This window comes from Chlorocebus sabaeus, chromosome 25 (assembly GCF_047675955.1).
Source record: "Chlorocebus sabaeus isolate Y175 chromosome 25, mChlSab1.0.hap1, whole genome shotgun sequence".
Lineage (NCBI taxonomy): Eukaryota > Metazoa > Chordata > Mammalia > Primates > Cercopithecidae > Chlorocebus > Chlorocebus sabaeus.
Window position 1 is genome coordinate 85,035,712 of NC_132928.1, and position 25,165 is coordinate 85,060,876.

Genomic DNA, 25,165 nt, shown 5'->3' on the forward strand with positions numbered 1-25,165 from the left:
ACATAATCTACCAAAACCCGCAAAAGGAGAATACATCTATTAATGAAATGGAATCAGTATCTACCTAGTAACCTTCGGAAAAACTTATGTTCAACCATGTTAACTTATTTTAACTAGTGGGATTCAGGGACTCCCTCTTTGTCAAGAACATGTAGGACTAGCAAACAATTGTATTACTCATTGGATCAGGGAATCCATGTCAGCTACGGTCTATTATAGCACAATGGGTGCTATGACTATGGAGAATTTAGGCTACATGATACTTGTTTTTTGATTAAAAGATAGCACACCTGTTTTATATACAGTAATTCCCTCTAAGATCATAGGGGAACCATAAATTTTGTGGCATCACCAGGTTTAATTCTTTTGTAACCTATATCGATTAAGGACATGAAGGTTTCCCAGTTGAGGCATTTCAACAGAGTTTTAAATTAATTCACAGGCCATTTTGCAGAAGCATAAAACCCAATTGGCACCCACTTATCTAGTTTTATATGTTATTTAGTAACCCTTCAGATTCCCAATCAGGTCAAATTGTAAAACTTTTTCTCTTGGGTAGGACCTCCTTTAAGACCAGTGGGTGAATGCCGGTGTACCCTATTTATATTTATAAATGTATTCCTCCAGAAAGGATAAAACCAACATTGTCATTGTTGCACGTCTCCTACAAGGTAATAGTTGTGTTGTGGGGTTTAAGAATTCTAGGTTTGGCTGGGCACCGTGGCTCACGCCGGTAATCCCAGCACTTTGGGAGGCCAAGGTGGGTGGATCACGAGGTCAGGAGATCGAGACCATCCTGGTTAACACGGTGAAACCCCGTCTCTAAAAAAATACAACAAAATTAGCTGGGCGTGGTGGCGGGCACCTGTAGACTCAGCTACTCAGGAGGCTGAGGCGAGAGAATGGCGTGAACCCAGGAGGTGGAGGTTGCAGTGAGCCAAGATCGCGCTACTGCACTCCAGCCTGGCAACAGAGCGAGACTCCATCTCAGGAAAAAAAAAATAGTAATAATAATTCTAGGTTTATGTTTGAATTAACTCCTTTGCTGTGTCATATGGGTGCCACGGTTGTTTCTCCCCAAAGCAGGCTCACTGTGTACTGTTATCAGCTTGTCTGAGGATGAGGAGAGAGAACACATTCATGCACATATTACATAAGTTGATTTATTATTTATAAAGGCATCAAAGAAGATGAGAAGTCTAAAATTCAATGTGGTGTGGTCCCCTAAGGTTCAGAGAAATTGCCTGGAAGGATGGAATTTTGGTTCCATGTGCCCCACTTGCAACACAGTTAAGAGACTCCAGAAAATAGCCTAGCCCAGGTTTTACAGCCCAGGATCACCTGACTCACTGAGCAAAGTGTTGAGACATTGTATTTCCCGTGAAGACTGTCAGTCTGGGCTGTTCTACCATTCTCTCCCGATTTCAGTAATGCTGCATTCCCAGCACATTCTACACTTATTCTTGAGAACTGCAAGTAAGAAAGAGGGTAGAACTGGGCCAGTCCAATACCACTTGGAGGATAGTTCTCAATCCTTAACAGTGAGGGATCAGGATATTTGTTGCGATAGAAACATAGGCGGCAGCAGTACAGAAATTTCAGTGTCCTAGTGGCCCATCTGCTATTAGGTTTCTGGACCAGAGCATGACACATGACTGCTTTTCTCTTCTATGAAAACTGCTTCAGACGACCTTTTAATTCTCATGCAAAGGAGCAGCATTTGATTTATCGTTAGTGTGGGCAATCTGTGTGGTTAAAGAAAACAGTTCAGGAGTCCATCAACCGACACTGAAGACCACCAAATCCTCCAGTGAGTGCCATTCAATCTTGCTGGTGTTAGCAACATACAGTAAGGTCATTTTGACTAAGGCCATCTAGGTTGCAAGGTTAGGCCTTTGGCATGCTGATCAGTAGTGCTAAAAGAAGCCCATACACTAGATGGAGGTTCTGCAATGAAAGAGGCTAATGCCAAATGCTGCTTCCCCTTTTCTTGACTCATCAGTGCCTGGACCATGAGGCACCATGGATGTGCACCTCATCAGAAGAATGCACATAAAAGCAGCAGCACAAGAAACACTCAAGGCCACTAGTCTTGCACAAGTCATCTTGTTAGACAATTAGGTGACATGCTTAATTCTCCCCAGCATGGGGACATTCCTCCTTTCTGCAACTTCACACACACAAAAGCCCTGGCGCTGTCCCAAGTGTGCACAGTAATAATGTTCACATGACTACTCCAAGCATCCAGTGATGGTAACCAAACGAGATGCAGCTACCACAGAGCAATAGTCTGACTTTTGATAATCAGGAATGAAGAACCCAGTGGTGAAGGTGCTGGATCACTGCCTCAATGTGGGGTACCTTGGAAACTGCCTGCCAAACACAGGTCAAGGTGGAACATACATCCTGCTGGGGAATGGCCAGTTAACCAATCACATCTAGGAGTTGAGAGTTTTACTGTGGGACGAGGTGGCAAATGCTGATAATGCAAAGTGCTGTGTAGACCAAAGTGAAAGTCCACCATCAATTGCTGGTTCTAATTTGGGTGATTTCTGTTACATTATGGAACCAGTTAGACAAAAGCAGGTAGTTAAAGCTGAAAAGATATCATCAGTCATTGTTGGTTCATTCTGTTGGTAATGCCAGTTGTTTCCACAGTCTCATTGGTGACAGAAGAACTAGGACCCTAAGGCTACTGGGAAAAACACGTGACACCCATGACTGTACAGATAAGATTGAGAGCAGTTATCAGTTAGATATACTCATAGACAAAAGAGGGAGGGTACTGTCAATGAGGCTGATCCACACAGGACTTGCACTGGCGAGCAGACAGAACAAACAGGGTGTGAGGGGAATGCTTTGTAGTATCTAGAACATGAGATGCTTCTTGGTTCTCATGAGGATGCAACTGGTTTGCTTAAATGAATATGTGGAATGGTAGGCAACTGAAATATGTTAGACTACAGACTGGTAAGAACAAAACAGTATAATGCCATAATCCTGTAATATACAATTTGTTGTAGTGCTAATTACATATAATATAAACTAGTTATGCAAAATTCATACTAACTTACAAAACTCTACTATACTACATATTACATAGCTATTTATACACATATAAGTATACATGTAGACATTCTATATATACTACATGATGCTATACTATATGGTATACTAGGGCACACCAATTTGACTATAAATCCAAAAGGCCCCAACAATACACTAGAAAATTGAATGTATCAACATGGATTGAGTGTTTCTTATCTGAAATACTTGGGAAGGGAAGTGCTTTGGATTTCAGACTTTAAAAATTTTTGGAATATTTGCAGAAAACTTTCTGGATGAGCATCCCTAATCCAAAAATCAAAATCCTCTAATGAGCATTTCTGTTGAGCATAAGGCTGGTGCTCAGTTTTTGACTTTGGAGCATTTCAGATTTGGTAGTTGGAATCTGGGCTTTACAGACGTTCAACCTGTAGATCAAATACTTATATTCCATGATGAAGACAGATTTCACCCCAATGACCATATTTGTATCTGAAAGCCAGTTAATGTGATAGACTATTAATACAATGCCAAAAACCATAAATCATCTCAATAGATGCAGAAAAAAACATGTGATAAGAGTTCAATACTCCTTGACCATGAAACAATAAATAAAAAACACAAGAAAACTTCCTGAGCCTGTTTGAGAATATTTCTGAAAAATCCACAGTATGCTTGATGGTAAGACTGAATGCTTTCACACTCAGATTAGACAAGCATACTGTCCAATCACAGTTCTCTCTTCTTAATTCAAAGTAAAAAGTAGGCCTCATGTCAGTACCCCCAACATGTGGAGAGGCTGAGGCAGAAGGACAGCTTGAGGCCAGGAATTCAAGACCAGCCTAGACAATACAGCGAGATCCCATCTCTGTAAACAATTTTAAAAATTATATAATTAGCTGGGCATGGTGACATGTGTCTGTAGCTCCAGCTACATAGGAGGCTAAGGTGGGAGAATCACTGGAGCCCAGGAGTTTGCAGCTGCAGTGAGCTATGACTATACCACTACACTTCAGCTTGGCTGACAGAGTGAGATCCTCTCTAAAAATATAACATTTTTTAAAAAGTGAACTATGCAAATAACAGCCAATAATGACAAAGAATAAAGGAAAGAAAATGAAAATAATACTGTACATGAGACTATATAAACTTCACATACACGCAAATTAATAACAATTTTTTATTAGCAAAGAAAATAGAAGAAAATCTTTACAACAAAAAAGTAGCTTTCCCATAAAAAGGTAGAATAAATATATAGATACATATACACACACACACATATATAAAATGGGGGAGGAATAACCAAAACTTGCCACATAAGATCAGTAAGAAATTTCCAACAATTAACAAGAACTCATTTTTCAATGGTCCATTAATCAGAGAACAATTAAAACCACCACATGGAAATTAAAATTGCCAACTATTAGAAATACATTTCAACTCAGTCTAGGGATCCAATACATTTTTAAATGAATAGACAAAAATTATGTTAACTGATGAGAAACAAAACAAAACACAGCCTATTAAGCTCATGTACGATGGCTTATAAAGTATCTATGAAATTGTCAGCTCCATGATTCCTTGCAAAAAATTGAAAATCTAAAGTATAGACACCTTCTTTAACAATGAATCACTGATAAAAATATATTTGTAAGTGACTGGGAAAATGAAGTGCTTTAACACATTTTTGGTATTTTATGAGGTTTTTTCCCAGGATGGGTTCTTCTAAGTTTTAGAAGGGAACTAGGAAAATTGCAACATTCTAATCTTCCTTACATGTGTTGGATTTCTCTCTAGTGTGAGTTTTTAATTTTTTTAAAATTAAAAACTCTGTTGCCCAGGCTGGAGTGCAGTGAGTGGCACGATCTCGGCTCACAGAAACTTCTGCCTCCCTGATTCAAGTGATTCTCCTGCCTTAGCCTCCTGAGTAGCTGGGACTACAGGCGCACGTCACCACGCCCGGCTAAGTTTTGTATTTTTAGTAGAGATGGGGTTTCATCATGTTGGTCAGGCTGATCTCGAACTCCTGACCTCGTGATGTGCCCGCCTCAGCCTCCCAAAGTGCTGGGATTACAGGCGTGAGCCACTGCGCCCAGCCTGAGTTTTTAATTTTTTCACGTGCTCTAATGAAACTAGAGTAACTGAAAGCTTTAACACACTTCTTACATTCACAGAGGTGTTTTATTGTTTTTTTTTTTTTTTTACCACATATAAGCTCTTTCATGCTTTCGAAGGGAACTGGAACAACTGAAGGCTTTACCACATTTCTTACATTCATAGGGTTTTTCTCCAGTATGAGTCCTTTCATGGCTTCGAAGGGCGCTGGAAGAAGTAAACGACTTACCACATTCCTTACATCCATAAGGTTTCACTCCAGTGTGAGTTCTTTCATGCTCGCATAGGTTACTAGAATATTTGAAGGCTTTACCACATTGTTTACATTCATAGGGCTTTTCTCCACTGTGAGTCCTTTCATGGACTCTGAGGACTCTGGAACATCTAAAGGCTTTGCCACATTTTATACATTCATAGGGTTTTTCTCCAGTATGCGTTCTTTCATGTATTCCCAAGTAAGTGGAACGACTGAAGGCTTTGCCACATTCTTTACATTCATAGGGTTTCTCTCCAGTGTGAGATCTTTCGTGTTGGCGAAGAGAACTGGAAAAAGTGAATGATTTACCACATTTCTTACATGCATAGGGTTTCTCTCCAGTATGAGTTCTTTCATGTTCACGAAGATAACTTGAATAATTGAAGGCTTTATCACAATGTTTACATTTGTATGTTTTCTCTCCGGTGTGAGTGCTCTGAGGCATTTGAAATACACTAGGAAAATCGAAAGGCTTCTCATACACTGGACCCTTATAAGGCCCATTACTAGTGTGTGTTACCATGTGTCTGTCAACACTGGTAAGAGAGATAAAGGCTTTCCCACATTGTTTGCATTGATATAACTTCTCTGGACATTCCTCACACTCAAATAGTTTGTTTCCAGTGTGAGACAGGATGTGCCTATGAAGGGCTGAATGACATATGAAGACTTTTCCACACACACTGCATTCACATGGTTTTACTCCAGTAGAAACTTTCTTATTCAGATTCAAATTTGAATCCTGGCTGAAGGTTTCTCCATATTGACTGCCTTCTTTAATTTCAAACAATCTCTCTACCACATGACTGCTGTAAAAATGATAAACACATCATTAATGGTACATTTATTCATGGTTTACATTGCTACTAACACCAGGGAAAATGCAAGTTTCCTGCCATGTCTAAATTGTTTTAAAGTAAATAAATTAATTACTGTTTAAGACATGGGCCCCCCATAGCTATTATCATTATTATCACAACTGTGATAGTCACATGTACAGTATTTTAGTGGTATTTCCAAGTAAAATATTCTGAAAATACTGAACATCCATGTTACATTCAGGTGTGTTTTTTGCTAAGACTTTTCTGGAAAAAAAACAAAAACAAAAAACAAAAACAAAAAACAAAAAAACAAAATTTCTAGTGGTTCTTATTTGTTTTGTCTGTTTATTATTATTATTATCATTATTATTATTATTATTTTTGAGATGGCCTCTTGCTCTTGCTCTGTTGCCCAGGCTGGAGTGCAATGGCGTGATCTCAGCTCACTGCAACCTCTGTCTCCCGACTCCAAGCAATTCTCCTGCCTCAGCCTCCTAAGTAGCTGGAATTACAGGCACGCACCACCACACCCAGCTAATTTTTGTATTTTTAGTAGAGACGGGGTTTCATCATATTGGTTAGGCTGGTCTCGACTTACTCCTGACCTCACAATCCACCCGCCTCAGCCTCCCAAAGTGCTGGGATTACAGGCGTGAGCCACCGCACCCAGCTGTTTTGTCTGTTTTAAAAACTTATGACATGCTAAGATTCCCTCAAGGGGCATTTTTTGCTCTTGTGAATGCAAATTACCTTAGATTTCTCCCAGGATTTTTGAAGTCATCTTGGATATTCTGGTCTTCTGATTTGTTTCCTAAAATGTACATCCATAAGATTATTACAAATGATTAGAAACTTGAAAAATTGCTAGATTCAAAGTTCACTATACACTGTGACCATGTCTAATTTTTTTCACCAAAGTATTCCCTTTCCACATGCCAAATCAGGAAACATTCATGACAAAGAAACACTTGTTTTTTCTTTTCTTTCTTTCTTTTTTTTCTTTTTTTTTTTTTGAGATAGAGTCTTTCTTTGTTGGCCCAGTTGGAATGCAGTGGCTCAATCTCGGCTCACTGCAACCTCCACTTCCCGGGTTCCAGCAATTAACTTATCTCAGCCTTCTAAGTAGATGGGATTACAGGTGCTTGCTACCACGCCTGCTAATTTTTGTATTTTTTTAGTAGAGATGGGGTTTCGCCATGTTGGCCAGGCTGGTCTCCAACTCCCGACCTCAGGTGATCCACCTACCTTGGCCTCCCAAAGTGCTGGGATTACAGGTGTGAGCCACCGCGCCCAGCCAAAACACTTGTTTTCTAATCAACTACATGAAAAAGTGTTGTTATTCTTACCTATGGAAGCCAGGTTCCTAAAGATTTCTTGCATCACATCTCTGTAGAGATTCTTTTGAGAAGGATCCAGCAAAGCCCACTCCTCCTGGGTAAAGGCCACAGCCACATCTTCAAATGACACTGAATCCTAGAATATCACACATATGCGGAGAGAAGGATGGCTTAGACAGACATGAAGAATCTATATTCATCTCATAAAATCATAACATAATTCTGCAGACTTCAAACATTTCTTCCATGACTTGGTCATCAGAACTTTACTCTCTGTCTGCACTTACTGCTTCCCACTCAACATTCTTCATGCTAAAATGAACTATTCAGAAAGTCAACAGCATAGTAGGAACACCTTTCTCATTGGCAGGTGGAGGGAATAAACTGTGCTGTAAGAAATGAGGTCACCCCTAATTTCTATGTGTAGATTTTATCTTGAGGGCCTCTTACAAAAAAGTCATGCTATCTGTTGCGTATAACAGTTAGTGTTAAGTCTTAAGACTACATATCCTTAGAAATACCTGCTCACAAAGTGAGTGTGAGAAAATAAGATTTTTTTGAGGGATCTCATCACCCTATGTGAACAATATGTAAACAATCTTATGCAAACAATATATTTATTATTCGCTGAACTCTGGCTTTGTTTTGTTTCTGAAAGCCTACTACTTCACTCCATTCTTGCAGTGGTACCTAGGGTATCAGCTCTGGAAAACACTCTGGGCATTAAGTCTCTAACGAGCATTCTTGGTAAACAATATTTCTCATATGCTGTTATAACTTGTTAATTGGAGAAATGAGGCATCAACGTGATTATAATAAGAAAATATTTGGGCTGGGAGCGGTGGCTCACGCCTGTAATCCCAGCACTTTGGGAGGCCGAAGCGGGCAGATCACGAGGTCAGGAGATCCAGACCATCCTGGCTAACACGGTGAAACCCCGTCTCTACTAAAAATACAAAAAAATTAGCCGGGCGAGGTGGAGGCGCCTATGGTCCCAGCTACTCGGGAGGCTGAGGCAGAAGAATGGCGTGAACCTGGGAGGTGGAGCCTGCAGTGAGCTGAGATCGCGCCACTGCACTCCAGCCTGGGAGACAGGGGGAGACTCCATCTCCAAAAAAAAAAAAAAAAAGAAAATATTTGGAAGCTTGCAAGTAGTTTACTCCAGACCAAATTAAATCTAGTTGTAAATAAGACTGATAATTTATCTTTAATAACACAAAACAATTTTAAAATTTCTATCAGATAACAACAAAGTGCAATGGAGTAAGCAGAAAGATAGTACATGTGCTTAGAAGAAACTCAATGTCATCAAGATATCACCTCTTTCAAATGGCCTTAAAAAATTCCATCAATCCTCAAAACAGACACTTTATTAGCAACTGAAAACTACTTTTCCAAACCTAATAAAAAAAAAAGTCTAAGAATTGTTAAAGTCTTCCAAACAATAGGGCAATGGCTTCCTCACCATGTATCAGAAATTTTCAAACTATAATATTCAGGACGGCATAGCATTAACATGGAGATAAACAAATAGTCCAAAAAGGAAAAAAGTTTTACATAAGCAGAAATTTTATATGTAAAGTTTACTGATGATAGAGCATTCCAGAACAGTGGAAGAAATCAAAAGCACTTTAGAGCAAACTGGTACTAACTGAAAAAGTACACTGCATTCCCCTCCATTCCATGAACAATAATCAATTTCTTTATTTCAAACGTGAAAGACAAAACTAAAATACTTGCAGACTTCAAAGGAAAATAGGAGTATTTTTGGACAGAAAAATGGGCGGAATTCATTTAAATAGAAAAAAAAAAGGAACTGACAAATTCAGATATATTAATACTCAGGAAATTAAAAGGCAAAAAGCAGTGGGAAAAAACTGTAATACATGCAATATAAAAGAATTAGTATGAAGTGTAAAAATGAACATGATTTAAAAATGAGAAAATAAGCAAAGCATACTTAAAAGAAGATGAAAGACCATCTATTTTTTAAAAACTCAACTTCCTTGGTAATGAGAAAATAGAAAATAGGTGCCTGACATTTGAAATTGACTAGAAGAAGAAATCAACTCCATGTGAGGAGGGCCATGGCAAATGGGTTACTCAGGAAGAAAGGAGGAGTCAACTGATACTCTCCGCTGCTCTAATTTGAATTTACCACAATGTGTAGCCCATTAATTTTTCTAAAATGTCCAGAGAATTTACTGTGCATCTGCACTTGGAAATGTGGCATAAAATTATAGGAGCATTATTTTTCCAAAAAAAGCAAAAAAACAAAAAAACGTGAAAAAGCCCTAACATCAGAATCATTAGAATGCACGGCTGAATTCAATGGTCCACAGCCTCAGGCACTAGCATGTGTGCAACATAATGACACAAGGAAATCACCAAATAAACCTTTTTGTTTTAATTCCATTCATACTCATTTACAGAAAGTTCCAGTAAAGCAAAATGGAACTGAAAAATTACAGATGATAAAAATGCAAAAAAACAGCCAAAGATTCACAACAGTGGTGAACTAAGAGACAAGTCCAGGTGAAACTATCAGAAAACTCCTAAGGACTGTACGGGGCCCAGTGAAGAATCAAAGTTGCTTCAACTATTATAACTAAAACTCCTGACAAATATTTTACTCATTCTTACCGTATTTCATAACAGAAAACTTCAAAATTAATTAAAGTTTAAAAGAGCGCAATTTTTCTGTTTCTTTGCCTTATAACATGGTGATCTGAGTGGTGATTTACAGATTTCACAGAAATCAGTAAATCGAGCGGCACAGCTCACAGTGCTAGCTGCTTAGTGAGCAGCTCGAGTACATACCAGATCCCAGGCGGCAGAGCCGATGAGCAAGTCATTGCAAGAGAAGACAGAACCACGCGGTGGTGGGCAATGTCTGAACATTCCGCTAGTGGTACTAAGTGCGATGGTCAAGTGCAGCGATGTGTTTGGAGAGGGGAGGAAATTATTACTCAGAAAATTGACCCTTGTGGATCCATCAGGTCAGGCCTTTCAAGGTGGTTTGATATGGTTTGAATGAGGTAAAAAAGGAGCCAGGCCTGTGTTTTCTGTTGAGAGTAGGTGGAAAGCTAGGGTGAGAATTCAGTTTCAAGGTAAAAGATTTACATAGTTTCAATCTGCTGCCAAAACCCAGAGAGAGCACCCAGGCTTGTTTTCACCATATCCTGATGTGAGGTCAGAACAAGAACAAAGAAAGTTTAGGATTAAAAGTTGACAGCAGTCAATTAAAAGAAAAAAACGGAGACAGACACTTCTGATTTTCAGTCGAGCAAGTAGGCATAAAAGGCAATGGTCAAGCTTCCTGGGTTGAGTTCTGAGCTCCACGAAAATGTCTGACCCCACCAAGCTGCCTAAGCTATTTAAACGTTATTACCAGAGGCTCTTTCCCTATTCTCTGTACTGTAACTGGCTCAACTACAGCAGCGTGGTGAAGAATTACTCCCAACGCTATGGATTTCATTCACATTGAAAGATGACATTTACATTCGATACCAATCCTTCAACAACCAGAGTGATCTAGAAAAGGAGATGCAGAAAATGAATCCATACAAGATTGATACAGGCACAGTATATTCCCACAGACCCAATCAACACAATACAGTGAATCTGGGAGCTTTCCAGGCTCAGGAAAAAGAACTGGTGTTTGACACTGACATGACAGACTATGACAATGTGAGGAGATGCTGTAGTTCTGCAGATACATGTTCTAAGTGTTGTATCCTCATGACAACGGCCATATGCATCACTGACACAGCACTGAGGGAGGACTTTGGATTTAAGCATCGTCTCTGGGTATATTCTAGAAGTAGGGGGGTATATTGTTGGGTCTGTGATAAATCAGAAAACTGTCTTCGGTGGTACATTCTGGGATAGTTGAGTATTTGAGCCTTGTAAAGCATGGTCAAGATGTTAAAAAGAAAGTTCAACTAACTGAAAAAATTCACCCTTTTGTCAGAAAATCTATAAACATAATAATAAAAACTTTGAAGACTATGCCTTCGTTAATCAAGATATTCTCAAAAACAACAAAAGCTGGGATAAGATTTTAGCCCTTGTTCCTCAAACAATTCAGGTTGAACTTCAACAAAGCTTCCAAAAGTCTCACAATTCACTTCAGCACTGGGTGCACCAGCAGATGTCAGAACAACATCCAAACTGAAAATGTGGACCTGGCTGGAGTGGGAGATTATGCTCCAGGACTGTTTCCACGACGGGGTATCAATGTCAGCAAAGAAATCAATCATTTACCGAAGAGCCCTTTTAGTGTTCATCCTAAAACAGGTCACATTTCTGTGCCTACTGATTTGCAGAAAGTGGATCGCTTTGATCCACTTACTGTTCTAACCATAAACCTCATCTGCCATGAACTGGATGCCTCTTCCACTAATGAAGAGAAAAAAGGAGAATTAAGCTGAATCAGATATTAAATATAGAACCAGAGATTGTAAGACCAGTCTAGTACCTTATGTGAAAGTTTTTGAACAATTTCTTGAAAACCTGGGTAAACCCTGAAAAAGAGAACTTCTTAAGAAGAGTGATTTACAAAAAGATTTCGGAAGACAATGCTCCTCAAACCAATGTGGGTATCTTCTGCCTTCAACCAAGGATCAAATGCTCCAAGAGTCATTTAACAAATACAGCAGAACTACGTATGTGTCTTAATGCTCAAAGTAAATTTTCCTTTGCTTGAGAAATAATTTATGTTGAAAAGATTTCCTGAGACCACCAAAGGGAAGTGTCAAGGTTCATGGAAGGAGCAATAAAAGGAGAAATAATTGGGGGGGAAAAAAAAAACCCCAAAAACCAAAGGCAACATTCGGGCTATTAAAGAGTCTTTAACAGATAGTGGTGAGGTAGCGCAGAAAATGGAGCACCTACACACTGCTGATGGGAATGCAAATTAGTTCAGCCATTGTGAAAAGCAGTTTGAAGGTTTCTCAAAAAACTTAAAACAGAACTACCATTTGACCCATCAATCCCATTACTGGATACAGACCCAAAGGAATATAAGTTGTTCTACCAAGAAGACACATGCACCGGTATGTCCATCACAGCACTATTCACAATGTCAAAGACACACAATCAATCTAAACGCCCATCAACAGTAGACTGGATTTTTAAAAAACTGGTACATATACACCATGGAATACTATGCAGCTATAAGAAATTAAATCATGTCCTTTGCATAAACATGGCTACAGCTGGAGGCCATTATCATAAACAAATTAACGTATTAACAGAAAACCAAATACCACATGTTCTCATTTATAAATGGAAGCTAACTGTTGAGTATACATGGACACAAAGATGGGAGCAATAGATACTGGGGCCTACCTGAGGGGGAGAATGGGAGGAAAGTGAGAGTCAAAAAACTACCTATCAGGCACTATGCTCACTATCTATGTGACAAAATCATTTGTGCAGCAAAACAGAAACATGAAATTTACTCATGTAACAAATCTGCATATGTACCCCCAGAACACAAAAGTTAAAAAAAAAGCAACATTCACATTCACAATAAAAGGCAAATAAATTTAACTAAACAACTCTAACCATTAAAGAACTGAGTTCCCAGTAAAAACTACCAAGCAAAATATAGAGAGACCGAGAGGCACATCCAGAGAATCAACACTCAGTTGATGAGAAAACTGTAAGAATCCTCTGCGAGTAGCAGTACATGTACAGGAAAAACCAAACTGAAATTGGTGAGCTGCTCAAGTTCGAGGACATCTCCTGGGTGCCCAGGCTTAGGGATCCCCACTAATGTATGAGTTTTACATCCAGAAACATTACCAGTTGATATGGTTTGGTTGTGTGTTTCCTTCAAATCTCCTGTTTAAATGTGACCTCCAATGTTGGAGGTGGGCCTAGGGGAAGGCATTTGGGTCATGGAGGCAGACATCTCATAAATGACTCAGTGCTGTCCTTCAAGTAATGAGTTCTCTGTTGGTTCACAGGGGAGCCGGGTATTTAAAAGAGGCTGGAACTTCCTCCTCCTCTCTCTTCCTCCCTCTCTCACCATGTGGCTTGCCTGTTCCCCCTCTGCCTTCCCTCTGAGGCATCACCAGAAGCCAAGCAGCAGATGGTGCCACGCTTGTGCAGTCTGCAGAACCGTAAGTCAAATAAACCTATTTTCTTTAAAACTACCCCGTCTTAGGAATTACTTTATACCAAAGGAAAAATGGAATAATACAGAAAATTGGCACTGCGGAGTGAGGTGTTGCTATAAAGATACCTGAAAATGTGAAAGCAGCTTTGTAACTGGGTAACAGGCAGAAGCTGGAAGACTTTCAAGGGCTCAGAAAAAGACAGGGAGATAAGGGAAGTTAGGACTTTTTAGAGAGTGATTCAATGATTGAAAGCAAAATGTTGACAGAAATACGGACAGTGAAAGCCAGGCCAATGAGGCCTTAGGTGGAAATGAGAAAGTTTCGGGGAGCTTGAGCGAAGGTCACCCATGTTACACCCTAGCAAAGACTTGGCTGCATTGTGTCCATGGCCTAAGGATTCGCAGGAGGTTTAATTTAGGAGTGATAACTTAGAGTCTCCAGAGGCAGACATTCCTAAGCAGCAAAGGATTCAAGAGGTGGTATGGTTGCTTCTTTGCTCCCACAATCAGAAGTGATTTAAAGTTGAAACTGATTAAAAGAGAAGCAGAGCACAAAAGTTTGGAAAACGTGCAACCTGGCCCTGTGGTGAAGGAATCCAAGCAGCCTGTGGAGCAGCCTGTGGAGCAGTGACTTGGAAGACAGAGTTGCACAACTAAAGGGGAACCAGGTACCAGCAGCCACGGCGCTAAGACAGACCTGTGATGCATTTCAGGAAACTCCGTGGCGGCCCCTCTCGCCACAGGCCCAGGGGGCCAAAAGGAAAAAGTCTGGGGTACCAGGTCGAAGGCATCACTGCCCTGTGCAGCCTTAGGACACTGTTCCTTGCATTCCAGTAGCTCTGGTTCCAGCTTTGGCTAAAAAGGCCCCATATACCACTTGGGCCACAGCTCCAGAGGGCACAAGCCATAAGCTTTGGTGGCTTCCACTTAGTGTTAAGTCTGCAGGTGCATAAAACACAAGAGTTAAGGAGGCTTGGTAGCTTCACCTACATTTCAGATGTATCAGGAATGTAGGTGCCCAGGTGCCCAGGCAGAAGCCTGACACAGGGGAGGAACCCCCATAGGCAGCCTCTACTAAGGCAGTGCCAAGAGAAACGTGAGGATGAAGCCCCCACACAGAGTCCCCACCGTGGCACTGCCTAGCGGAGCTGTGGAAACAGAGCTGCTGCCTTCCAGACCCCAGAATGGCACAGCCACAAGCAGCATGCACCTGAGCCTGGAAACACTGCAAGCATTAGACTCTAATATGTCAGAAGTCACATGGGCTGCACCCAGCAAAGCCACAGGAGTGAGGATGCCCAAGGCTTTGGGAGCCCAATCCTTGCATCAATGTGCCCAGGATGTGCAACATGGAGTCAAGGGAGATTTATTTGGAGCTTTAAGGGTTAATGTCTGCCCTGCTGGATTTCAGAGCCTGTTACCCTTTCTTTTGGCAAATCTCTCCCTTTTGGAATGGGAAGGTTTAGCCAATACCTGTGCCACCACTGTATCTTGGAAGTAAATAACTCTTTTTCTTTTTAATCTTACAGGCTCATTGGTGAAGGAAACTTTCCTTGAGTCTCAGATGAGAATTTGAACTTTTGAGTTGATGCTGGCAAGAGTTAAGACTTTGGGGAACAGGCTGGGTGCAGTGGCTTATACCTGTAATCCCAGCTACTTGGGAGGCGGAGGCAGGAGAATTACTTGAACCTGGGAGGCGGAGGTTGCAGTGAGCCAAGATCGCACCATCGCACTCCAGCTTGGGGCACAAGAGCAAAACTCTGTCTCGGAAAAAAAAAAAAAAAAAGACTTTGGGGAACTATTAAAAAGGGATGAGTTTTGCAAAGTGAGAAGACATAAGATTTGGGGTGCAAAGGGTGAAATTAGGTTTAGATGCATGTGTCCATGAAGTCTTGCTTTGAAATGTAACCTTCAGTGTTGGAGGAGGGCCTGGGGGAGGTGTTTGTGTCATGGGGGTTGAACCTTCATGAATGGCTTGATGCTGTTTTCATGGTACTGAGTGAATTCTCACTCTACTAGTTCACATGGGAGCTGGTTGTTTAAAACAGCCTGGAATCTCCTTCTCTCTCTCAGCATGTGACATACATGCCCTCTCTGCTTTTGGCCATAAGTAAAAGCTTCCTGAGGCCTCACCACCAACCAAGCAGATGTTGGTGTCACACATGTACAGTCTGCAGAACTGTGAGCCAAATAAACCTCTTTTCTTTATAAATGACCCAGTCTCAGGTTTTCCTCTATAGTAATGCAAAACAGACTAATACACCAGTGAAGATCACAGAAAAATCAGTCTCAGATTCCAGAAGGAGGAGGAAGAAAGTAGACATTTTTATTCACACCCAAATAATTATCTTCTTAATATTTCTGCATGCAAAATAAACAATTTCTCAAAGGCCTAACCAAATGGAATTTTACCAGAGCTAAACATGCTGTGGTAAGAGAAATACCCAATTCCATCCTCCTCTTACCACCTCTATTTAACATGGTAAAGAAGGTGCTACCGGAAAGTCAGTTAGAAAAAAAAATTCCAGAATTTACAAAGCGGATACAGACAGTACCCAGACATGCACCGCAACTGCACATACAGGTGGGAACACCCACACACAGACACACAAGCTCGCTAACCCTCAGAGGCAATGGCCCAAAGTCACCAATGGATTCTGAGAGAGAGACAACCAGCTCAGGCCTCTGATCGCTTCACCACCTTTGCCTCTCTTTTTAGCAAGACCAGCCTCTGAATTATTTTGTATATTACTTGTATCTTTCCTCTCCTGTTTCCTAGAACGTCAGTCGCAAGTGGACAGGGATGTTTATTGAGTTGGATTCACTGTCACACTTATTAAAAGGTCTGTTACACAGCAAGACATTAATACTTGATAAATCATGGCTCTCAAACATACAGATACGCATACACACTGCTTTGACAAAGACCTTATAATCAGCTCACTCTCACTTAAGTTTCACAACGTGAATTGTTCTCAACTCCATTCATGTCATAGAGAAGATATCTCCTAGAAGCCAAACCAATTCCAAAAGTTTTACTAAAATGAGTTAAAAATATAGATCCATACATGGTAAACCCTGTCTTTACTAAAAAAAGATACAAAATTAGCCAGGAGTGGTGGCAGGCGCCTGTAATCCCAGCTACTCGGGAGGCTGAGGCAGTAGAATCGCTTGAACCGGGGAGGCGGAGGTTGCAGTGAGCTGAGATCACGCCATTGTACTCCAGCCTGGGCACCAGGGCGAGACTCCATCTCAAAATATAGATATAAAATATAAATAAATAAATATGTTCACACAAAAACCTTCACAAGGACATTTATGGCACCATTATTTGTAATTTTCAGAAGCTGGCAACAACCAAGATGATGTGTTCACCAAAGTCAGAGGTAAAACACACAAAACTAAATTCCACTTCTATACTTGAAATATATGAAAATTCGAGTAAAGGAAACAAATCATTTACAATAGCACATAAAGAATAAGTACACAGAAATAAACTTACAAGAAGTAGTACAAAACTTCTACTCTAAAAACAACAAACCTTGTTGAAAAAGCTGACGATCTAAATGAATGGAAACTCATCCCATGTTCATAGCTCAATAGGCTTAATATTATTAAGATGGTTATACTCCCCAGAACACTCCATGTATTTAATACAATCCCTGTCAGAGCTCCAGGCAACTACTCTGTAAAAACTGAAAACTTGATGCTCAAGTTCATATGGAATTGCAAATGACTCAGAATATCACAACAATCTTGCAAAAAAGCAAAGTATGACAACTCACACTTTACAATTTCAAAACTGCTTCAAAGTAACAGTAAACAAGATAGACTGTGGAAATGGCACAAAGAAAATCATATAAATCAATGAAATACATCAGAGAGTCTAGTAAGAAAGAAGGCAGCAAAATGACAGAGCAAGCATAGCTAAACACCTGTCCCTCCCCAAAATATTTAAACAACAGGCAGAATTGTTAAAAACTTCTCAAAATTCTTAAAAGCCATCAAAGGCTTTGTAGCAAACACGCAAATACAGAATAAAACACAAAAACAAAAAGCAAAAAACCACAATGCCAAAAGCAGGAAAGCCTGATCAAGATTTTACTTTTCCTTGCTCCAATCCCTCCCTAACGTGGTGCCAGTCATGAAGACAAAATCACAAGTTTGCAGTGTGGAACCTTGGTCATTGGTTTTATAGGGAGTAGAGATGAAATATACAAATTACTGCATGGTTATGATCCAATTTGGCTGGAGGCTGCCAAATCTCTAAAACAAGACTCTCTTCTCTGTTCCAAGTAAGGCAGAAAGCAATCTGTGTGAAAAACTGGAAAGAATTACGTAAACAAAAAGTATGCTGCCACCTGAAACAACAGATTGTGCCTGACACATACAATAGACCACCTACAACCCAGGAAAAAGCTGGAGTAAAAATTTCTTTCAGAGAGTAGAGTACTAAAAAGCACAGGTATACTAGGGAATTCAGGAAACTGTGTGTCTGCCCAGAAGAACACATAACTTTTAGAAAAGATCTGAGAAAACCCTATTTTTAGCACCACATAATCTTTCTTTTGTGCTGTTTTTAACTTCAGTAGGTTTTGGGGGAACAGGTGGTGTTTGGTTACATGGGTAAGTTCTTTTGTGGTAATTTCTGACATTTTAGTATACCCATCAACCAAGCAGTGTACACTTACCCAATGTGCAGTGTTTTATCCCTAACTCCCACCCATTCTTTCCCCTGAGATCCCAGAGTCCATTACATCATTCTTTTTTTTTCCTGAGATGGAGTCTCGCTCTGTCGCCGAGGCTGGAGTGCAGTGGTGTGATCTCGGCTCACTGCAAGCTCCGCCTCCTGGGTTCACACCATTCTCCTGCCTCAGCCTCCCAAGTAGCTGGGACTACAGGCGCCCACCACCATGCCCGGCTCATTTTTTGTATTTTTAGTAGAGACGGGGTTTCACCGTGTTAGCCAGGATGGTCTCGATCTCCTGACCTCGTGATCCGCCCACCTCAGCCTCCCAAAGTGCTGGGATGACAGGTGTGAGCCACCGCAGCTGGCCCATTACATCATTCTTAGGTATTTGCATCCTCATAGCTTAGCTCTCACTTACAAATGAGAACATACAATGTTTGGTTTTCTATTCCTGAGTAACTTCACATAGAATACTGTCTCCGATTCCATCCAGGTTGCTGCAAACGCCATTATTTTGTTCCTTCTATGGCTTAGTATTCCATGGAGTGTGTGTGTGTGTGTCTCCACTCAATGACTGATGGACATCTGGGCTGGCTCCATATTTTTGCAATTGAGAATTATGCTGCTATAAACGCGTGTGCAGAAGTGTCCTTTTCATATAATTTCTTTTCTTCTGGGTAGATACCTCGTAGTGGCATTGCTGGATCAAATGATAGACTTTTAGTTCTGTAAGGAATCGCCACAGTTTTCCATAGCGGTTGTACTAGTTTACATTCCCACCAGCAGCGTAAAAATGTTCCCTTTTTACTACGTCCCCACCAACATCTATTATTTTTTCATTTCTTAATTTTGGCAAATTCTTGCCAGAGTAAAATGGTATTGCATTGTGGTTTTGATCTGCACTTCCTTGATCATTAGTGATGTTGAGTATTTTTTCATATGCTTGTCGGCCATCTGTATATCTTCTTTGGAGAATTGTCTATTCATATCTATTGCCCGCTTTGATAAAATTGTTTTTTTCTTGCTGATTTGAGTTTCTTGTAGATTCTGGATATCAGCACCTTACTGGATGCACAGATTGTGAAGATTTTCTCCCACTCTGTGGGTTGTCTGTTTACTCCGCGGATTATTTCTTTTGCTGTGCAGAAGCTTTTTAGTTTAATTAAGTCCCATCTATCTTTGTTTTGTTGCATTTGTTTTGGGGTTCTTGGTAATGAACTCTGCCTAAGCCAAGGTCTAGAAAAGTTTTTCTGATGTTATCTTCTAAAATTTTGATAGTTCTATATCATAAATTTAAGTGTTTAATCCATCTTGATTTGCAAGGTGAAAGAAAAGGATCCAGTCCCATTCTTCTACATGTGGCTTGCCAATTATCCCAGCACCTTTTTTTTTTTTTTTGAGGTGGAGTTTCACTCTTGTTGCCCAGGCTGGAGTGTAATGGGACAATCCTGTCTCACCACAACCTCCACCTCCCAGGTTCAAGCAATTCTCCTGCCTCAGCTGCCCAAGTAGCTGGGATTACAGGCATGCGCCACCATGCCTGGCTAATTTTGTATTTTTAGTAGAGATGGAGTTTCACCTTGTTGGTCAGGCTAGTCTCGAACTCCTGAGCTCAGATGATCCACCCGCCTCGGCCTCCCAAAGTGCGAGATTACAGGCATGAGCCACCGTGCCCAGCCTACCATTTGTTGAATAGGGTGTCCTTTCCCCACTTTATGTTTTTGTTTGGTTTGTGGAAAATCATTTGGCTGTAAGTATTTGGCTTCATTTCTGGGTTTTCTATTCTGTTCCATCAGTCTATGTGCTACTTTGATAAAAGTACCATGCTGTTGTGATGACAGCCTTGTAGTACCGTTTGAAGTTGGGTAATGCAATGCCTCCAGATTTGTTCTTTTCACTTCATCTTGCTTTGGCTACGTGACCTCTTTTTTGGTTCCACATGAATTTTAGCATTGTTTTTTCTACTTCTGTGAAGAATGATAATGCTATTTTGATGGGAATTGCATTGAATGTGTAGACTGCTTTTGGCAGTATGGACGTTTTCACAATACTGATTCTACCCATCCATGAGCACGAGATGTGTTTCCATTTGTTTGCGTCACCTGTGATTTCTTTCAGCCGTGTTTTGTAGTTTTCCTTATAGAGGTCTTTCACCTCCTTGATTAGGTATCATCCTCAAGGTTTTTTGTTTTGTTTTGTTTCATTCTCTCAGCTGTCAAAAAAGGTTGAGTTCTTTCTCTTTATTTTTTGAGACAGAGTCTTGCTCTGTCGCCCAGGCTGGAGTGCAGGGGCACAATCTCGGCTCACTGCAAGCTCGCCTCCCAGGTTCATGCCATTCTCCCATCTCAGCCTCCCGAGTAGCTGGGACTACAGGCGCCCGCCACCATGCCCAGCTAATTTTGTTTTTTGTATTTTTAGTAGAGACGGGGTTTCACCATGTTAGCCACGATGGTCTCAATCTCCTGACCTCATGATCTGCCCTCCTTGGCCTCCCAAAGTGCTGGGATTACAGGTATGAGCCACCACGCCTGGCCAAAAAAGGTTGAGTTCTTGATTTGATTCTCAGCATGGTCACTGTTGGTGTATAGCAGTGCTATGATTTGTGTACATTGATTTTGTATCCTGAAACTTTAATGAATTTATTTATCAGATATAGGAGCTTTCTGGGTGAGTCCGTAGGATTTTCTAGGTATATGATCATATCATCAACAAACAGTGACAGTTTTACTTCCATCATGCCGTTCTAACAATCCCCCCAATCTTAACTCATTCCAGCATTATCCCTTAAGTCCAAGTCCCAAAATCTCATCTAACACAAGGCAAGTTCCTTCCATCTATGAGCCTGTCAAATCAAAAGGAAGTTAGTTACTACCTAGATAAAATGGGGGTAGAGGCACTGGGTAATATACCTGTTCCAAATGGAAGAAATGGGCCAAAACAAAGGGGCTACAGGCCCCATACAAGTCCAAAATCCAGTGGAGCAATAAAATCTTAATGCTCCAAAATGATCTCCTTTGATTCCATGTCTCACGTCCAGGTCATGCTGATGCAATAGGTGGGCTCCCATGGCCTTGGACAGCTCCACCCCTATGGCCTTGCAGGGTACAGCCCCATTCCTGGCTGCTTTCACAAGGTGGCATTGTCTGTGACTTTTCCAGGTACACACTGTAAGCTGTCAGTGGATCTACCATTCTGGGTCTGCAGGAGGGTGGCTCTCTTCTCACAGCTCCACTAGGCAGTGCCACAATGGGAGCTTTGTGTGGGAATTCCAACCCCACATTTCCCTTCCACACTGCCTTAGCACAGATTCTCTACGTGGGCTATGCCACTGCAGCAAAATTCTGCCTAGGCGTCCGTGTATTTCCATACATCCTCTGAAATTGTGGCAGAGGTTCCCAAACCTCAATTCTTAACTTGGCTTTGTGTGGGGATTCCAACCCCACATTTCCCTTCCATACTGCCTTAGCACAGGTTCTCCATGTGGGCTAGGCCACTGCAGCAAACTTCTGCCTAGACATCTCAGCATCTCCATACATCCTCTGAAACCATGGCAAAGGTTCCCAAAACTTAATTCCTAATTTCTCTGCACCCACAGGCCCAACACCAAGTGAAAGCTGCCAAGACTTGGGGCTTAAACCCTCTGAAGCAATGGCCTGAACTGTACATTGGTCCCTTTTAGCCACAGCTAGGACACAGCACCAAGTCCTAAGACTACAAAAAGCAGCAAGGCCCTGAGGCCCGGATCATGAGACCATTTTTTTCTCCTGTGCCTCCAAGCCTGTGATGGGAGGGACTGCCGTGAAGACCTCTGACATGTCCAAAAGACATTTTCCCCATTGTCTTGGCAATTAACATTTGACTCCTCATTACTTACATAAATTTCTGCAGCTGACTTAAATTTTTCCTCAGAAAATGGATTTTCTTTTCTATCACATCGTCAGGCTGAAAATTTTCCAAACTTTTATGCTCTGCTTCTCTTTTAAACATAAGTTTCAATTCCAAACCATCTTTTTTTGAATGCATAAAACTGAATGCTTTTAAGTGCACCCAAGTCACCTCTTGAATCCTTTGCTCCTTAAAAATTTCCTCTCCCAGATACCTAAATCATCTCTCTCAATTTCAAAGTCCTGCAGATCTCTAGGGCAGGGGCAAAATGCTGCCAGTCTCTTTGCTAAAGTATAGCAAGAGCCACCTTTGCTTCAATTCCCAAGAAGATCCTCACTGCCATCTGAAACCACCTCAGCCTGGACTTAACTGTCCATATCACTATCAGCATTTTGGTCAAGGCCATTTAACAAGTCTCTAGAAAGTTCCAAACTTGCCCACACCTTCCTGTCTCCTTCTGAGCCCTCCAAACTGTTCCAACCTCTGCCTGTTACCCAGTTCCAAACTAACTTCCACATATTCAGGTACATTTATAGCACCACCCCACTCTCTACAGTACCAATTTACTGTATTAGTCCATTCTCACATTGCTGTAAGAAAATACCTGAAACTGGGTAATTTGTAAGGGAAAGAGGTTTAATTGACTGACAGTTCCACATGGCTGGGGAGGCCTCAGGAAATATAGTCATGGCGGAAGGTGAAGGGGAAGCAAGGCACCTTCTTCACGTGGTAGTAAGAAGAAGAATCACTGAAGGAGAAACCTGCCACTCACCAAATCATCAGATTGGTGAGAACAATTACTTCCACGTGGTCTCTCAATTCAAGGTGAGATACTGGGTGGGGACACAGTCAAACCATATCGCCATCTCCATGCTGCTCCTTGTTATCGGTCTGTGTAGAGTTTCTATTTATTTCTTATTTAATCTAGGAGAGTTTCACAATTCCAGGAATTCATAAATCTCTAGGTTTTCTAGTTTGTGCACACAAAGGTGTGGAAAGTAGCCTTAGTAATCTTTTGTATTTCTGCTGTATTGTTTGTAATATCTCCTGTTTCATTTCCTTTTTTTTTTTTTTTTTGAGATGGAGTCTTACTCTGTCACCCAGGCTGGAGTGCAGTGGCGCAATCTCAGCTCACTGCAACCTCCACCTCCCGGGTTAAGTGATTCCCCTGCCTCAGCCTCTTGAGTAGCTGAATTACAGGAATGCACTACCACGCCCAGCTAATTTTTGCATTTTTAGTAGAGATAGGATTTTACCATGTTGGTCAGGCTGGTCTTGAACTCCTGAACTCACAAACCGCCCACTTCGGCTTCCCAAAGTGCTGGGATTACAGGCATGAGCCACCATGCCCAGCCCTCCTGTTTCATTTCTAATTGAGCTTATTTAGATTTGCTCTTTTCTTGGTTAATCTCACGAATGGTCTATACATTTTGTTTATCTTTTGGAAGAACCAGCTTTTTGTTTCATTTATCTTTTGTAATTTTTGTTTGTTTCAATTTCATTTCGTTTTGCTCTGATCTTTGTTATGTTATGCCTAGACCGTTTGTTCCTCAAAGAAGACCACCAGAGTCTAGTGTCAAAGCCAAGCGGCAAGGATCTTTATTACAAGTTCGAACCTGGTCCTTCCATTCTACAGCATACAAGAGAGGGCCTTGAACAATGCGAGCGTTTGCTTTTTATAGCCTGAAAGTTACAGGGGAACAAAGAAATTCTTTTGGTTCCTGCGCTTTCAGTAAAAGTTTGAACGGCTGTCTCCTTATTGGAGGCTTTCCAGGTGGTGTTTATACTGGGCTCAGGGAGTTTGAGACATATATGGCGATATGTGGTGGGATGGGAGGATGGAATGTGTTTGTACTAGGCTCAGGGAGTCTTGAGCCCGGGGCTGAGGAATGTGCCCAGCTCCTTTCAGTTACTTCTTTTATTCTGCTGGGTTTGGGTTTGGTTTGTTATTGTTTCTCTAGTTCTTTCAGGTGTGACCTTAGATGGTCTATTTGTACTTGTTCAGACTTTTTTTTTTTTTTTTTTTTTTTTTTTTTTTGAGATGGAGTCTTGCTGTGTCACCCAGGCTGGAGTGCAGTGGCCGGATCTCAGCTCACTGCAAACTCCTCCTCTCGGGTTCACGCCATTCTCCTGCCTCAGCCTCCCGAGTAGCTGGGACTACAGGCACCCACCACTTCGCCCGGCTAGTTTTTTTTTTTTTGTATGGTTAGTAAAGACGGGTTTCACCGTGTTAGCCAGGATGGTCTCGATCTCCTGACCTCATGATCTGCCCGTCTCGGCCTCCCAAAGTGCTGGGATTACAGGCTTGAGGCACCGCGCCCGGCCTTGTTCAGACTTTTTAATCTAGGCATTTAATGATATAAACTTTTGTCTTAGCACCACCTTTGCTGTGTCTCAGAGGTTTTGATAGGTTGTGTCACTATTATCATTCCATTCAAAAAGTGTTTAAATTTCCATCTTGATTTCATTGTTGACCCAAGAGTCTGTCATTCAGGAGCAGATTATTTAATTTCCATGTATTTGCACGGTTTTGAGTGATCCTTTTGGAGTTGATTTCCAATTATACTCCATTGTGGTCTAAGGAAGTACTTGATATGATTTTGATTTTCTTAAATTTATTGAGACTTGTTTTGTGGCCGATCATAAGGTATACCTTCAAGAATGTTCCATGTGCTGAACAGAATGTATACACTGCAATTGTTGAGTAGAATGTTCTGTAAATATCTGTTAAGTCCATTTGTTCTATGATATAGTCAAGACCATTGCTTTTTGTTGGCTTTCTGTCTTGAACTGTCTAGTGCTGTCAGTGGAGTATCAAAGTCCCCCACTGTTATTGTGTTGCCATCTATCTCAATTTTTAGGTCTAGTAATAACTGTTCTATAAATTTG

The 25,165-nt window shown here is 41.0% G+C and overlaps 2 protein-coding genes and 1 pseudogene across 4 annotated transcripts in view; 1 reads left to right on the forward strand and 2 right to left on the reverse strand.

The window, feature by feature from the left end:
* LOC140710301 (endogenous retrovirus group K member 8 Gag polyprotein-like) overlaps positions 1-25,165 on the reverse strand; it is a 393,717-nt gene that overhangs the window by 10,668 nt on the left and 357,884 nt on the right.
* ZNF670 (zinc finger protein 670) overlaps positions 1,150-25,165 on the reverse strand; it is a 47,305-nt gene continuing 23,289 nt past the window's right edge. For 2 of the 3 annotated variants that reach the window (XM_007990042.3, XM_037986120.2), the window contains 3 exons: positions 7,584-7,710; positions 6,988-7,048; positions 1,150-6,225 (listed from right to left, as the gene is read on the reverse strand). In XM_007990042.3, the coding sequence (XP_007988233.2) occupies positions 5,247-6,225; positions 6,988-7,048; positions 7,584-7,710 (1,167 nt within the window). In that variant the 3' untranslated portion in view covers positions 1,150-5,246. The remainder of the gene's footprint in view (positions 6,226-6,987; positions 7,049-7,583; positions 7,711-25,165) is intronic. The other variant, XM_007990043.3, reaches the window with a different exon arrangement.
* LOC140710303 (DNA primase small subunit pseudogene) lies at positions 9,717-14,947 on the forward strand (annotated as a pseudogene).